This window comes from Aptenodytes forsteri, unplaced genomic scaffold (genome assembly GCF_000699145.1).
Source record: "Aptenodytes forsteri isolate BGI_AS27 unplaced genomic scaffold, ASM69914v1 Scaffold46, whole genome shotgun sequence".
In the NCBI taxonomy this organism is placed as follows: Eukaryota; Metazoa; Chordata; class Aves; order Sphenisciformes; family Spheniscidae; genus Aptenodytes; species Aptenodytes forsteri.
In genome coordinates, this window is record NW_008794774.1 from 5,887,393 (window position 1) to 5,903,056 (window position 15,664).

General features: G+C 34.3%; 1 protein-coding gene across 1 annotated transcript in view; it reads left to right on the forward strand.

Annotated features, from left to right (window-relative positions):
• The window catches only part of CNTLN (centlein), a 217,583-nt gene that overhangs the window by 178,690 nt on the left and 23,229 nt on the right, over positions 1-15,664 (forward strand). Inside the window, exons 19-23 of the mRNA XM_019470756.1 lie at positions 2,738-2,902; positions 6,203-6,300; positions 8,057-8,183; positions 9,794-9,931; positions 10,301-10,486. Coding sequence (XP_019326301.1) covers positions 2,738-2,902; positions 6,203-6,300; positions 8,057-8,183; positions 9,794-9,931; positions 10,301-10,486 — 714 coding nt within the window. The remainder of the gene's footprint in view (positions 1-2,737; positions 2,903-6,202; positions 6,301-8,056; positions 8,184-9,793; positions 9,932-10,300; positions 10,487-15,664) is intronic.

Here is a 15,664-nt window from a genome sequence, read left to right on the forward strand (position 1 = left end):
ATCGCTCTCTACAACTACCTGAAAGGAGGTTGTAGTGAGGTGGGTGTTGGTCTCTTCTCCCAAGTAACAGGCGATAGGAAAAGAGGAAACGGCCTCAAGTTGTGCCCAGCGAGGTTTAGATTGGATATTAGGAAAAATTTCCTCACTGAAAGGGTTGTCACACATTGGAACAGGCTGCCCAGGGAAGTGGTTGAGTCACAATCCCTGGAGGTATTTAAAAGCCGTGTAGATGTCATGCTTAGGCACATGGTTTAGTGGTGGACTTGGCAGTGTTAGGTTTACGGTTGGACTCGATGATCTTAAGGGTCTTTTCCAACTTTAATGATTCTGTGATTCTATATCTCTGATTGCAATTGCGTGTCTGTCTGCGTCTGCTTTTGCAAGTTGTGGGGTGTTTGTCTTGTACATCATATACTACTTTCACTTCACCCTCGTAGTTCTGATGCTGTTTCTGAATTTACGTACATTCATTCATATTTTAAATAATTTTTCCTACCTCCTCACTTGAGTAAATTCTATAACTAATGTAGCACTGCCCTCTTTGGCACCTCTCCCATGAAAGCCCTTTCTTTTTCAATATATTTGCTGTCATTTTTGGGAATGTGGACACTGCAATCACGGCATTTTAGACCAGATGCATTTTGGTGGCAGCAGTAGCCTGAGAAGCTCCTGAAAGTCATGAGCTATCTTGGGCAGATATGGGGGCATTTCTAATTTTAATCAGAGATATTGATCTAGCTATGATTTTTTTTCTTTTCTTTTTATGAATAATTTATTATAGAGACACTGAATCATGAAATTCTGCATGTAGAAATATTGGCTATACAGGACAAATTAACCTAATCCTTATATCTTTCTGTACTACTACTGGTTTTGCTTATTAAAGTAGCCTTCATTTTGTCTTTTACTCAGACTGTATTAATTGTGAGAATAATATATCAGATTAAGGAATAGCCAATTAGAAAATACAGTAGCACTATTTATCTCTTGTTCAATGACAGCAGATGCAGAAGAGAATGGAAAGATTAACCCCTTTACTAAGAACAGTACTTATGTCAGATAAATTTGTAAACTGCCCATTGGCTTTAGTAAATGCACTTAAGTGTGAAATACTAGAGTTTTAACTTTAAATACAGGATGCATTTTCTTGTATCCATGATATTTTTTTAAGCTAATGCAAAATCTACAAGCATTCTCATGTCATTCATAATTGGAATAAACAGGAGCATAAGTAGTTTTTCTTTTATTTGTATATATATGTGATCTTCAGATGATTGGTATGGAAGTGTGTGTGTATATAAACACATGCATATAAAAAGTTTTTTCTAATATCATCAAACAGTATAAAATCTGTTTTGGAGTTAAATAATAAAATGCTTGGAAATAGAACACTATCTTTGACCTTCTGACCCATGTTTTTTTGTGTACCAGCATATAATCGGGCACACTTTTAGTCATTTCAAGCTTTAGTATCTTCTCCAGCTTCTTATCAGGATTCTTCACAAAGCAAGTTTTTTTTGCCCTTAGAGAGATTTCAATACCATTTTGTATAATTGTTCCTTATGTTAAACTACCTTATTTAATAAGGTAGTTTATATCTTTATAATAAGATAGTACTGTAGTTACCCTCTTAAGGAGCAGAGAGTTGTTAGGCCATTGGTGGCTTTCGGCTAACTACAGATTTGTGAAAGTTAACCACTAGCATGAAAATTATTTCTGTTCCTCTTTTCACAGAACAACATTCAATATTATTTAAATTAAAACAAATATTTTATTTAGAAGATTATCTTTATAAGGAGTACTGTGACATATATTGTTACAAAGATTGAATAAGTCCTGTCAGTTGTCAATCAAGTGCAACAAGACTGAGAGTTTGTTTGCATGTTATTTATTTGAACTAAATCCCTAACAAGCCTCGTCTGCTAATTGGACTTAGCATTTATGTTGCTAAATGAGAAGTGTTTTGGCTGCAGTATAAGGTGGTAAGACCTACCCAGTGGAATAAACAACTAACATCTGTTATCCTGTCCTGCTCCAGCTTGGCTTTTACCACTTAAGTACCTCAGCCCTAGAGTCAAGGTTATGGAATATGTGGTTCTCTGGCTATGGTGCATATATGTGAAAGGGAAGAAATAACACAACGTGAGTAAAGACCAGCCAACCAGAAGATATTTAGTACAGCTGGTCCACTTTGCTTTAACCTCTACAAGCCCTACAAATATCAAAACAAAAGCCAAAAGAAGGGTATATGTTTTATAGCAGTTGTCAACACAGCAATTCAAGTGAGCTTACCGTGATCACCATTAAAACAGATTTGACATTTAACTACCTTTAATACGCATTGGTGTCTGAGACGCCTTGGTATTTCTTCAAGCTCTGTGTAGAAATAATTGCTGAATGCCAGAGAGGCTCTAGGTAAACAGGTTTCAACAGTAACTACTGTTACAGTTTTGTATGATAGTTTTTGCCTGTCATGGTAAAAATAGCAATGTGTACAGTCAAAATTGAATTAGCTTGCCTTTTAAAAAATTGTTTGTTTTTAATGTTAGTTGACTTCTCTTTCCTGCCAGATTTGATCTTTGCATGGACTAGAGAATTCAACCACTATGCAATATAATTACAGATAATACATACTGTTTCATTCCTCTTGAATTCTGAACCAGAGAAGCATGTCATATGATCAAGCAGAAATATTTTTAGGATGCAATTGTGATTGTTTCTTCTGTTTGTAAAACAGGTGTTGACCTCCAACCTGGCCAAGTGGCAACAGGAGAAAGAAGATTTACAAGGAAAATTGAAGTTGAGAGAACATCTGTCTCGAACTGCTGGCAAGAGTGAAGCCACACCAGCTCCTTCAAAGAACATTGATTCAGAGATGAAACAGCTGCAGTGGAAACTAAAGGTGACAGAACAGATTATCTAGTGCTGAGGATAATTCATATGAACAGTATTTCATAACTGGGTCAAGCAGATATATGTATACTCACATATGCATATCATTTATGTATCTTAGCCAATGATTAGCAACTTAGGTGCTAATAGACAACCTTCGATGTTAAGTAGAAATGTAGTCATTAAGCAGGAGAATTAAAAGTTACAATTAAAACAATTTTTGCAGATCAAATAGGCCAGACAGGGAGGCTTGCTGAGTTTTCACACAATGATTAAATGCGTCTTGTTGGAAAGTGCTGTGGAATTACTTCAATGAGAACTGTGTTGATTCCTTGCTTCCTTTAAGAGGAGGTAAGCAATAGCTGTCTGTGAAAGGGGAGCATGGAATTTGGGCTGATGGGGCAGCTCATGTAATGTAACAGTGTTATGTTACCCATACGTCACTACTATTCTTGTCTTCAAAGAGACATCATTCTTTTTGTATTTGTATTTTTGTAGATTAGTTGATAGGAAAATACTAACTTGTTGATGATTTCATTTTTCAGTCTCCACTGATTCTGTTATATGTGGATGATGTAGATGCTGGACTGTGTTGATCTGAGAGCTTTCTCAGCAGGTGGCCTGGCTCGAACATATTAATTCTTCTTCTCTTCTAACTGGAGGAAATATATGTGCAACAGAATGTCTTAAAGTTGGTTTTTTCCATCATTTTGTGTTTAATATTTGAGGAAAGAGAAAAGGTCAAAATGGTACAGCTTCTTGCTGCTAGAAGAAATGGCACACTAGCAAGCTGGCTGCCAAAGGATCAACTTTGAAGAAGAAAAGGACATATTACTTGAGTGATATAGCTGGCTCTGGCTCTGAGTACTGGATTAGCTGTGCTAGCACACAAGATGTGGGTAGTGCTCAGACCTCTTAGCTGTTGATGGTAATCATAGTATTACAGATCTTGGCTATAGCACACTGGATGTGTAACATCTAAATTCAGGGATTAGTAAAGGTAGGTCACATTGATAAAGAGATGAGGGCAGCAGGGAGTAGCCGTGAAAAGCCACATAATTTGATCTACTTTAATTATGAGAAAGAGATCTTGAAACCATACATGCTGACTTCTTGAGTGTTGATTTTAGATTTGGGTTTGACTAATCTGCTTCTGCTGCTGGCGAGTGGTAATTTCTGCTAATTAGGGTTGTTCCTTTTAGATGAGTGTCCTCATTATCCAGAAACCCAGTAGTCAATTGCTCTATGAAAGTAAGAAAAATAAAAAATGAGGATTTTTTTTTTGTAAAATTCTCTAAGAGTAACACTCATGCTAGAAGCCTACTTTATTTGTCTGCCAGATGTGAACTGCAAAATATATTGCTGAAAAAATCAAAGTTTTTTTTCTTTCTGCAGCAGAGGAAACATTTAGCAAGCATATATAAATCTGATGTCAAAAATACTAACATGACTTTTAATTCCTTCTTAAATATGTATTACATTTTTAATGTAAAAAACCATGTATGCAAAACTACATTTAGAATAAACATGGCCTGTGACCCCAAATCCAGATTAGTAGAGTAAATTCACTGGTTGCTGAATTGGATGAGAGTTTTGACTATAAAGGCCTCAAAAGCTACTTAAATCAAGTTACTGAAATTCTTAGCCTTATTTTGACCTAATAATTTTCAAAAATTTAAGTCTTGCAAGTCATTTTTAGCAGAAGAAATTGGCAAAAGTTGTCAACTATTGTTCCAGGCTATCTAGCATTCTTAAAAAGGAGATACAAAGTTATTCTCCTAAATGTCTGAGTGTGGAAGCAGCAAAAGCTTTCCTTATAGCTCAAAATCTCAAAGTACCCAGTTTTGTTAGTTCATTTTTTTTCTCAGAGCTATTTTTGCAGTGTTTGTTTATGTTGTATATAATGACTCCTTGTATCTTTGCCAATAGGAAGAAATGTGTTAGGTGTGGGTTTGGAAGCAAAATACCATAAGCATATGTCTTTGCCTCTGAGCATGTGCAGAGGCCCACCTAAGTATGCAAGTTCATATCTGGTGTGTAAACCATGTAACTGGGTGCTGTGCTTCACGCTAATGAAGCTCAAGCTCAGCAAACAGGTCTCAGGAAACTCAGGAATATTCTGCTAGCATACATCATTTTAACAATTTTCTGGTTATACCTCACATTATAATAACAGTAAATAGACTAGACAAGTTATTAAGAACAATATTTTACATCTAACTATGCACACAAGAATATATACTCCCCTTGAGGTGCACAGAGTTATGTACAATACTCCTATTAATGTTAATGGGCGTTACAAGTCTGCACTGAGCAGAGAAATTCTCCTGAAGTATCTTTGTTTACAGCATGTCTGATCTGTTCGCTTATTATTTATACATAATGAGTAAAAAGCTTTAGTACAGTGGCTGAACCTGAATGCATATATGCACACATATATGTTGTGCATACACTTAACGCATATGTGTCTTTTGGCAACACCTTTTGGATTTCTGAAATCTCTATATGCGGTATGTTTGAGCTGCCATTTTCAGCAATGACATTCAATGCATATGCTCAGATTGCTAAGATGGCTACTTAGTTAAATTTTGTATTTTTATTTCTTTAGAGTTGTTTAAATACAGTTGTTCTGTATTTAAATCTTGGGTAGATTATCTGTGTGTTTTCATGGATGAATTGAGGCTTTTTTTTACTTCCTACTACATACGATGAGGAAAGGCCAACAACTGTATAACTCTCTTTCACTGGAGTTACACGTGCCTGAAAGTTAGGTTCGTACCTTTTTGTTACTGAAATGTAGGATTTGTGTTACTGTGCCCAAATGGAAATGTCTTTGTCTTGTGCTTTGAGTTTCAAGGGACACAAAAACAACCGCTCTTGTAGATCGTCTTGTACGCTCTGTAGATGTAGGCCCCTTGTGCTGTAGAACTATACCATTCAAAGATGTAGTTCAAATGAAGATCCGATTTTATTTCTCTTCTTTTCTGTTACCTTTTCAGCTGACCATGCTATGCAAGAGAAAATGTGGCCCTGGTAGGTGCACTGGGCTTGCAGGTGTCCTGGGGAACATCTATTAATCATACATTATTAAAGCAATGGAAAAGTACTGATTTTGATCATATTTTCCAAGGAATGTACTTTTGCTTAAGTGTAGCTAGAAAGTAAGAATACTCTTTTTGTCCCAATTAATGTTGAAGAACATTCATAAAATATGTGGAAGTTTACACAGCCCATTATTTCAAACAAATTTACTGTTGACTGTGATAATATTCAGTCTGCTTTATTTATATTTTAATATTTTTCAATATAGAATTCGAATAATGAAATCACTAAGCAATCAACCACCATTAAGTCACTAAAAAACGAAGTCCAGGAAAGAGAAGAACGGATTCGGGAACTACAAGCGAAGTATGTTCACTCTTCTATCCATTGTGTTTGGTGCCACCCAGTGGCAGCTGTATAATTGTTACAACATTAACCGTTCTTAAATAGATTTTTAAGAGAATGTTTTATTCTTTTTTTTTCTGCAATCTTGCGTACAGGTTTTTTTTAGAAACTGGAGCAGTACATGCTAAAATTGCATTTTGTTTAAACTGATGAGTGATTACCTAGGTACAGTATCTGAATTGCAATAAGAATACCCAGACCCTAGAGTAGACTATTTTATCCTTGATGTAAATCTAAATGAATTCCTCAGCACTGTTAAACACAGCCTTTCAAATACAGTAATTCTTTGCCTAGGGGCTAAGAGACATGTCAAGGTTCAGATGCTTAAACAAGATTAAATATCCAGTCTTATATTCATGAAAAGTTCAAAAGGACAGTTGTATTTGTTCCTATTTGAATTGATTAAGGTTTACTACTCATTTTGAAATTCACATGTATTGTTGTGAAGTATTCAACTGAAATTTTTGTTCTACCTACTTTAACTGATGTAATAGTGTTCTTCAATTATATTACTATATAAACATAACCTATTAGTATATCAGTGAATTACTTGCCTGTCCCAGAGTTTAAGTCCTCTAACCATTCTAATTTTTTTATTTGTAGAAAGAATGCAGTTTACTTATCTGAAATTAGTTCATTTCAAAAATAGAGAACTCTTAAAATTGTTAAATTGTGTACATTGCGTATTTTCTGTTTCAAAATGAAACTGAATTTTTCCACCATAAGCCTTAAACTTAAATTTAAAATAGAGTTACTGGTTAACATGATTCCTTTATAAAATAGATACTGCTTTTTCATAAACTGTTAAGATATAATCAACAAAATAACATTAATAGTATAAATGTGAAGTAGATGCAAGAAATTTTAAGATGCACTATTTTCCTGGGTTTTTTTTAATATGGTGTTGACATGGTATCAACAATGTTTTATTCCTGAACATATTACCATCATTCATTTTGCCTTCATTAAAAAAAAAAAAAAAAATCCAGAAATCTGAACATATTCAGGTATTGTTTATGTTTATATTTAAAATATTAAAATAAGGGTGGAGGCATTGTATAAGGCATAATTTTCTCATTGAGCAGAGATTACATTGTAGTACATGGGAGTTTCTTTTTTGGGGAAGTTTCTGAAAAATGCTGATGTTATTTCTAGGTTTTGCAATTTTTAAGAATTACTATCTCATCTGACATATTATAGGGACAGAGATTTTTCATGTATTTCTGTGTATTACTCAGTTGGATGGAAGGAGACTTCCCCCTTTTACTTTCTTTTAAAAATAATTTTGTACAAAATAGTGTTTGAATGATACCTGCTTCAGACATCAAAAAAATTTAATTAATTAAATTTTGTGTTTTCAACAGGTTTTTTGCCTTTTTTTGATAATAGCTTAAGAAGAATTACTACGATTTCAGATCAGACAAGTTAGAGCATAAACCACAGCAAAAAGCAACTCACAAATAAATTGCATATTTAGAAATAGGTCTGTTTAATAAGAGACTTGAAACTGGTTTTAATTGTTGCGAATAGGGTAAATTGCAAGAATTGCAAATAGGGTAAATTGCAAGAATTGCATCAGCTTTTATTTAAAAAAGTATTCTAAAGCTACAGGAGTGATACTTTGTCTACTGCATTTATACTTTTTAGTTGTTTAAAATAGTTGCATATTAACAATATATTCTAACAGTGACATGCAGTGTGACTTCTTCCCTTCTAGGATTTCTCGATTGGAGAGGGACCTTAATATGAAAAGACATTTGATAGAAGACTTAAGGTCTCGTCTAAAAGCAAATCAAGAAAATGAGAAAACCTCTAATGAAACATTAGAAAGTCTTGAGAGAAAGGTACTTCTTTCTTGCTATTGATAGTTTTAGGAAAAGCAAAAGCTGGTGGATTTACAGAAGTTATTTCAACATGCTATACATACTAAATCAATATATTGCTTTAAGCAAACAGCATACAGTTAATTTAAGGGTGTAATTCCCTCCACTATCACTATGGTGATAGCTTGGATGGATTCAGCATAATTTAATGTATGTTCATAAAAGGTGTAATTAAATATTAAAGTATTCAGAACACTGAGTTGCAAGGATATGCTGTAAGTAGTGAGATTTAGTTTTATGCACTGTAAGTTCATCAAATACAGTAGACCTGAAACAAGGGTGATTTTACATGACATATGCTAATGAAGTCCATGCACCTCTCCTGGCTGTAGTAGTTAAATGCTTTAATATGTTAATCTGTTGTCTACTGCAATATTATGAATGATTCACAGTTCTTAACTTAATGAAATTCTGTCTGTGTAGGTAGAGCTTAATTTCTATAGCAAATCATGTTCTCCTGCAAAATTCTAGGATGATTTCACCAAAGCTAGAAGAACTTGTATATGTTTTGGCATATTTCTATATTATCCAACCAATGTGTTGTGCTTTGGCCTCTAATTCCAGAAAAAGATTATAATATTTGGTTGTCTGTGAGGTTATGCAGCATATGACCCCAAAATAGAAATAAACATTTTATCAATTTGCTTTTGTTTTCTTAGAATGCGGGTGCTTGCTGAATACCACAGGCACTATCTCTGCTTACAGTCATATAGCACTTTCAGCTCTAGAGAGAGCTACTCTCTTACCCTCCATGCCAAAGATAAGGTGTTATTAAGAAATCCGCAGCCAGAGAGTGAGAGCATGAGTAGGCAAGGGAGCTAAAGTATGACATGAGAGAAATACCTGGTTTTGGTTTTAGACAAAAGATTTAGAGTAGAACAATGTACTTTAATGCTGTTCTTTGAGTATTTTAAACGCTGCATTTCTCAGATTCCAGAGAATTGAATTCCATACATTAATTTGATTATTCCATGTGGAAAATCAAATTGGTAAATTTTACATTATCTTCAGCAGAAGAGCAAAGAAATTCCCTGTTATTCGACATTGTCAGGAAAACTTTGTGATTAATACTGTCAGGAGAGCTAAATGATTTTCTAGGAGCATTGGTCTATTTCATTTTACCCAAAATCACTGTTTGCATTGTATGGCAAAGTGATAATTATTATCTAAGAGGCTTTACAGACTATTAACTTGTAGACAGTTATCATTTTCTCAGCTGAGTTTTAATTAATGTTTTTACCTCTGATAGAAGAAATGAGTGGAAGTTGTAGTTTGCTCCCTTTTGCATACACTGTAACAGTAACATATATAAACAAACAGCTCTGCAAATGAAGAGCTTTTCTTTACACTTAATACAAGTCAAGACTATGTAACAAGATTGTGTGCAAACTGATCTCTACTGGATCAGCAGTAGAGATTTATTAAAGACTAATTTCAGGAAAAGGTACTTTAATCAAATTATATAATACAGGTATGTTTATGCAATATAGGTAAGCTTAGTTTTGATTTGATTTCCATTTTTCAGTTTTATATCGTAATAGTCGATTGCTCTTGGCCTTTCATTATTTCAGGTAAAGGCACTGGCTGGAGACTGTTTGAACAAAAAAACTTCCATCGACTCGCTGAAACAAAGACTTAATGTAGCTACAAAAGAGAAGTCTCAGTATGAGCAGATGTATCACAAGGCTAAAGATGAGTTGGAGAAAAAGGTATATTAGAGTTGTGATGGCTCCACTGTGGAACCTTTTCATACCTCACTTTCAAATGAAAAGTTGCAAGTTCATCAGCTTAGACTTTTTAAATACAGAAAGGGAAAAAAAAGCAGAATAATAGTAATGTGTTTCTCTGATTTAATTCAGTCACGTCACTGAAATTTAGATGCTGAAACATGGACATAATGACTGAAAATGAAATTACTTTTTCCCATGAAATTACATTTTATGTGTTGCATGTTGAATGTTCTGTGATGTTAACCATTGTGTGGGAGGTTGGTTTGTTCATTCGTTTGTTTGTGGTCTGCCATACCTGTCTATCAGCTTTTATTATATCACTGCTGTTTCTCTGCGGATGTATTTCAGGATCTCAAGCTTACCAATCTAGAGAGCAAAATGATGGAGACTGAATGTGCCATGACTGAACTTGAGACTACTGCATCTCAACAACTACATGGCTTGGCTAAACAGAGTGGGCAGGCTTTGGAAACTGTACAGAAGAAGCTGCTGCTCACCAATGACAAAGTCGAAGAGTTCATGACATTTGTGAAGGTTTGAGTTTTGATTTTCTTTTGAGTGTTCACCTAAATAAAGGTATTATTGAGTGAAAGCAAAACGTAAAAGATTAAATGAGACTAATCTTTTGGTGCATTCCCTGTTCTGGAACAATCTTGAAGTTCCTTCACTGGCCTGGTGTCAGCTCTGAACTGGTCTAAACAGGAAGAAAGTGTCAATGGCTCTAGGTCTCTTTCCTAGACTTCCATAGACTTCCATAATTTTTATTGGTCATCTTTTTGTATATGGCTGCCAGTGTACTTATTCACGACAAAAAGTGCTTAGTTGTATTCCAAATTACTGTGCAGAAAAAATTTTCCCAACACATTTAAGAAAATAATTCATATCTGTTGATTAATGTGAATTACCTCATTTTCCACATGCATTGCTTTTTATTACAGAAATTTTAAATAAGGAAGCCTCTATATTGCAAAATTGAAAGCAGTTTTAAAAGCAGTACGTAGAATATTCTTTTCTTATTTTGGTTAAATACTTAATAATCTGCTACAGTGATCATGCAATAATACTGTGTCTGTGGTGTTATACAGATCGCTTCATCATACTACTTCAGAGTGAAGTTCTGCAGAATGGACTAATCTGTGTTTTGTAACTTAATATTTGAAATATAAATATTATTTATTTTTCTGAAATACCCTCTACGTAACTAAGAATTATAATGCCTATTCAGTATATATCTATTGAATTTAGCATATATCTACCATATACCTACTTTCAGACAAGGCTGTATCTTACTAACCCATGAAACAGATGGACTTCTCTACTGTTCTTGGATTTCTGTAGAGGTGAGCTGCTTTCAGATATGTTTGAGCAAGTCTGATAGCATCCGAAGTAAAGAGCAGTGGTATTTTGATGCACTGTAAAAAGAAGGCATATATAGTTATCTCTTCGTGAATAACTTTCCACTGTGGATTAAAATTTAGTAACTTAAGTACTTGTTCATTTTAGCTTCTTTCTGTCATCATCAGATAACAAGTCATTCTACAATGATCCCATGTTCAGTTCAGTTGCAAAATTCACATCAACTTTATTATGAAAAAAGACTGAACAATGTTGAATGGACTTTAAAATCCTAAATTCAAAGAAATTATAAGCTAAAATATCTAAGGTGAAAATGAGGATTGACTTTCATGAAAAAGTGTGGCTGTTATTTAAAAAATGAGTTATTTTCCTTTTTAAGTTTGTGATTAAAATAAAGGCTGTCTTCTCTTTGCCTTGTTTCATAACTCTTGGGAAAGTGGTATAAAACTGATCACTGTGCCCTGTGATTCAGAAGTATCTTGCCTATTCTTGAACAAACTGTTATTTTTCATGGGGGGAAATGTGCTTTCTTCTAATACAGAATGCTTCCTCTAAGAGGAAGAAATGAGTGTTCTTTCCACAGCTGCATGCTTGTTTTTGGCTAAGTATGGGAAAGTCTGAATTAATCTAATGTGTTATCTTTTTTTTTAAATTAAATACTCCTATGTTATGAATGATAGGGAGATGCAATTCAGTCTCCATTCAGCCTGCTATGAATTTTGGAGTGACTTAATTGAATAAACTGCAGTAGCAATTATAGACAAATGAGATAAACAAGTGTTTGTACTAATAATACTTTGCATACTTCCATAATGAAAAGTTTGTCAAAAATTAGAAAATGAGAAAGTAAAAGATATTCTTTTCTCAAAAGTAGCTGTAGTGAGGAAAATCACCTATTAGCAACTATTATGATACTTTGAATCACAGTTGAATAAGATGACTGCTTCTCTGTTAGTTACCATGAATATTCATTAGCATTTACATGGTTGTACTGTATGTGAAAAGAATGTTAATATGTAGTTTCTCTATAAAGCTAAATATGTAGTGTCTCCCCTGGATAAAAAATATGCATGCATATTTCAAGTAACATTTTTGCTGACTACTGTTCCTCTGCAGAAAGGTTTTTTGAAAATAAAGATGCTGTCTGTAAGTCAAATATTGATGAACAGGGAGTTCCTCGGTAGACTGCTTTGTTTAGTTAGGTACTAAATATTTATGGAAAAAAGTTCTCTGAAATCAGATTTGATTCACAGTATATCACTGTAAAAAATGTAGTTGAAAATCCTTGGTGTTCCAGTGGAATTGTGTAGTATATCAAGTAAATCCTGTTAAAATACCTCTTATGTATCTGATGCTATAACCTGCATAGGAACATCGAGGTGGCACAGTAAGAAGTAGCAGTGCTCCTTCCTGTACCAGCTCTTCCTTTGAAGTCTGGTCTGTCTCATTTCTACTCTCTCCTTCCAGGTGGCTGTCAATTTTCCCATGACCTTGATTCTCACTCAAGTTTCAGTAACTCAAATAAGTTTTTCTGTATAGAGATCAAGTTTAATCAAGTTTAAACTGTCTCTTGCTTAACCTGTTTAACATATTTGTATGACCCTCTTATCTTTGTTATTCTGATCACTTCACAAGCCTTACTTGTTTTTCTGAGTGCAAGTGTAATCTTCTCATTAATCAATCGAATGCAGTTACTTTTTCTAGCCGTTCCATGTCTCTCATGACATTATACAGTTCTTCTTTTAACATACAACAATTAAATCATTTCAGCATTGCTAATTAATAGCTACAGCTAATAATAGGACAACAGAGGAACTTCAGAGAAGAGAGGCTCTTTCTGTTTATAGCAGACACTGTTACTTGCCTTTAGAATTATTGATAACTCAGAACCACAGGATCTTGAATCCATTTGGATCAATATACTAAGTTACAAAACCTGGGGGAGAGGTTTCTGGTAGGAGTCTGATATACACCACTGTTTCAAATTAGAGAATATGATGAGTTAGTGGATAAGCACATATTTGTAATGTACAATAAAGCATTGCATTGCTATGGGGAGCCCAGTTTGGGACACTTATGCAAGTAACTAAAATTGCTAGATTGTAAAATCTAGTAATAGTTTCTAAAAGTTGTGGAAGAAATACTTACAAACAAAAGTTGCTGTATCCAATATGTTGTAAGTCATTACTGGACTTATTTTTGTTGGAGAGTGGTATAGGGATCAGGTGTTATGTCCTAAATTACGTGTGGGAACCAACAGGGCACCTAAAATAGGTTGATTCAGAGCAGCTCATTTCTCCAAAGCTGTTATGAGGAAGATACAGGTGAGTAGAAAATACGAATAGAAATTGTGCACTGTAATAGTTTATTAAGTAACCAAAAAAACACAGTTCCATAATTAGAGGGTAGCTTTTTATAACTATCTATTTCAGTTTGATAGGAAAGAGAACACAATATTTAGAAATAGAAAGGCAATATAAATGAAATGGAAAATGGATTATAGATAATAACCTGAAAATATGAGCAGCAATAGAGTATGGAGGATGGAGAAGAGGCTAAAGATATCACCATGAAATCTGTGGGTAGCAAGCCCAAGAACAATAGTAAAGGGATAGGATTTAGGAATGTATTAGTAATAAGATAGCTATTACAGGATGGATACGACCCATTATTAGATAAAGCAACTCTGTAACTGTGTAAAGGTAGAAGTCTTGTAAGAATATTTCTGGTTTGTATCTGGAAGGAAGATGGCTGATGTTAGATGAAGATGATGAAACATCCCCAGTCTATTAGTAGCCAATGGAGGATTTTAAACAATTTCTAGAGAGAAGTAGCATTTTTAAATTGAGAACTTCTATAGCTTACAACTTGATAGGGCTGGTTAAGGAATTTTACTCTTGCTGATCCTCATTTTGAATAAGTATTCGAAGTAAGTGTATATATACTATAACACAGCCATGAGTATTAGAGTAGTCTAGAAGAATGTTAATATTGAGTCAATATTCAGAAAAGGCAGTCAGGATAGGTATTTTTAGGTCAGTTAGTCTGACCCCATTTCTGGCTAAAATAATGAAAATCTGATATGAAATTCAATTATTAAAGTATTAAAGCACAGGAGTATAGTTATACTTCTTAGAATGGCTTTATGGAAAATAAGTTGCATTGAATAAATCTGATTTCTCTTCTGGAAGGCAGTACAAGTCAGTTGATAAAGGTTACTATTCATTTTAATATACTGGTTTTTAAGATGTCTGACCTAACACTGAGACATTCAGATAAAAAATGTAGGCTATGCAATATCAATAATATGTTAAATGGATTAAAAATGGCATGTGCAGTTGATCTGAAAAGTAATTAATGAAGTTTAGGTGTTTCTAAAGTTCTGTAAAGATCAGAGCTAAACTGGATTATTAAACATTTTGACAGAATTAGATATCAAATCCTGGTAAAAGTTGTCAATGGCATTTATGAAGACTGATAAATAATAATGAAAGTAAGGCTGTGAGTATAATGTAAGATAGGCCCAATAAACTTTTTTATTACAGAAGAACACAAACTACCAGACCCCTCCTATAAGAGGGACCAAGTGGGTCTGAGAATATTTTAGTTGACTTTTATAAAGCTACATGTTTTCACCCCATCCAGCTTCCATCAGCACCATAAATTCTCTTTGAACCATGCATCCAATTTCTATAGTGTACCATTGTTCAGCATTTTCTGTAACACGTATTGTAGTATCAGATCCTCAGGTGGATCTTGCCAGTTACATGCAGCACAGCAACCAGAGCAAATGTTCTTTGTTATGTTTGTAGTACTTGTGACAACATGTGCAGAAAATGGCCACTGGATAAAGTTAAAAAACTGCTATTAGACTACTTGACTGGATGTCTATCAAAAATAGGGTACAGCATACTAGTTTGCTATGAAACTGTCCAAAATCCTACCTAATTCTGCAGGAATTCTGTTTTCCTGCATTACTGTACTTTTTTTTTTTACTTTTTTTTTTTTTTTTTAGCTCACCTAGACTTTGACCATATATTGCTGTTACGGACCCTGGTAAGCTCAAGACTCAGTAGTGTTGTCTGTCCCATTCAACTTGTATATCAGCAAAATTCATTTTTATAAGTTAATCTGCAGTGATGACATCTGCCTCAGCATGAAAATATTAGAACTCTTCTGACCTTGAGGAAGATGTTTTGAAGTTTTGATAAGGCACCTATATTCAGCTGCAGCTGTAATAGGTGATGGCTGAATGCTTCAAAGTCAGCTCAGAGCATTTCTCACTTCCATAATGCCTCTGTGATCTGGACTTGTGTGCCCTCCACAGAGGATACCCACTGAAGCACAGTTCACATC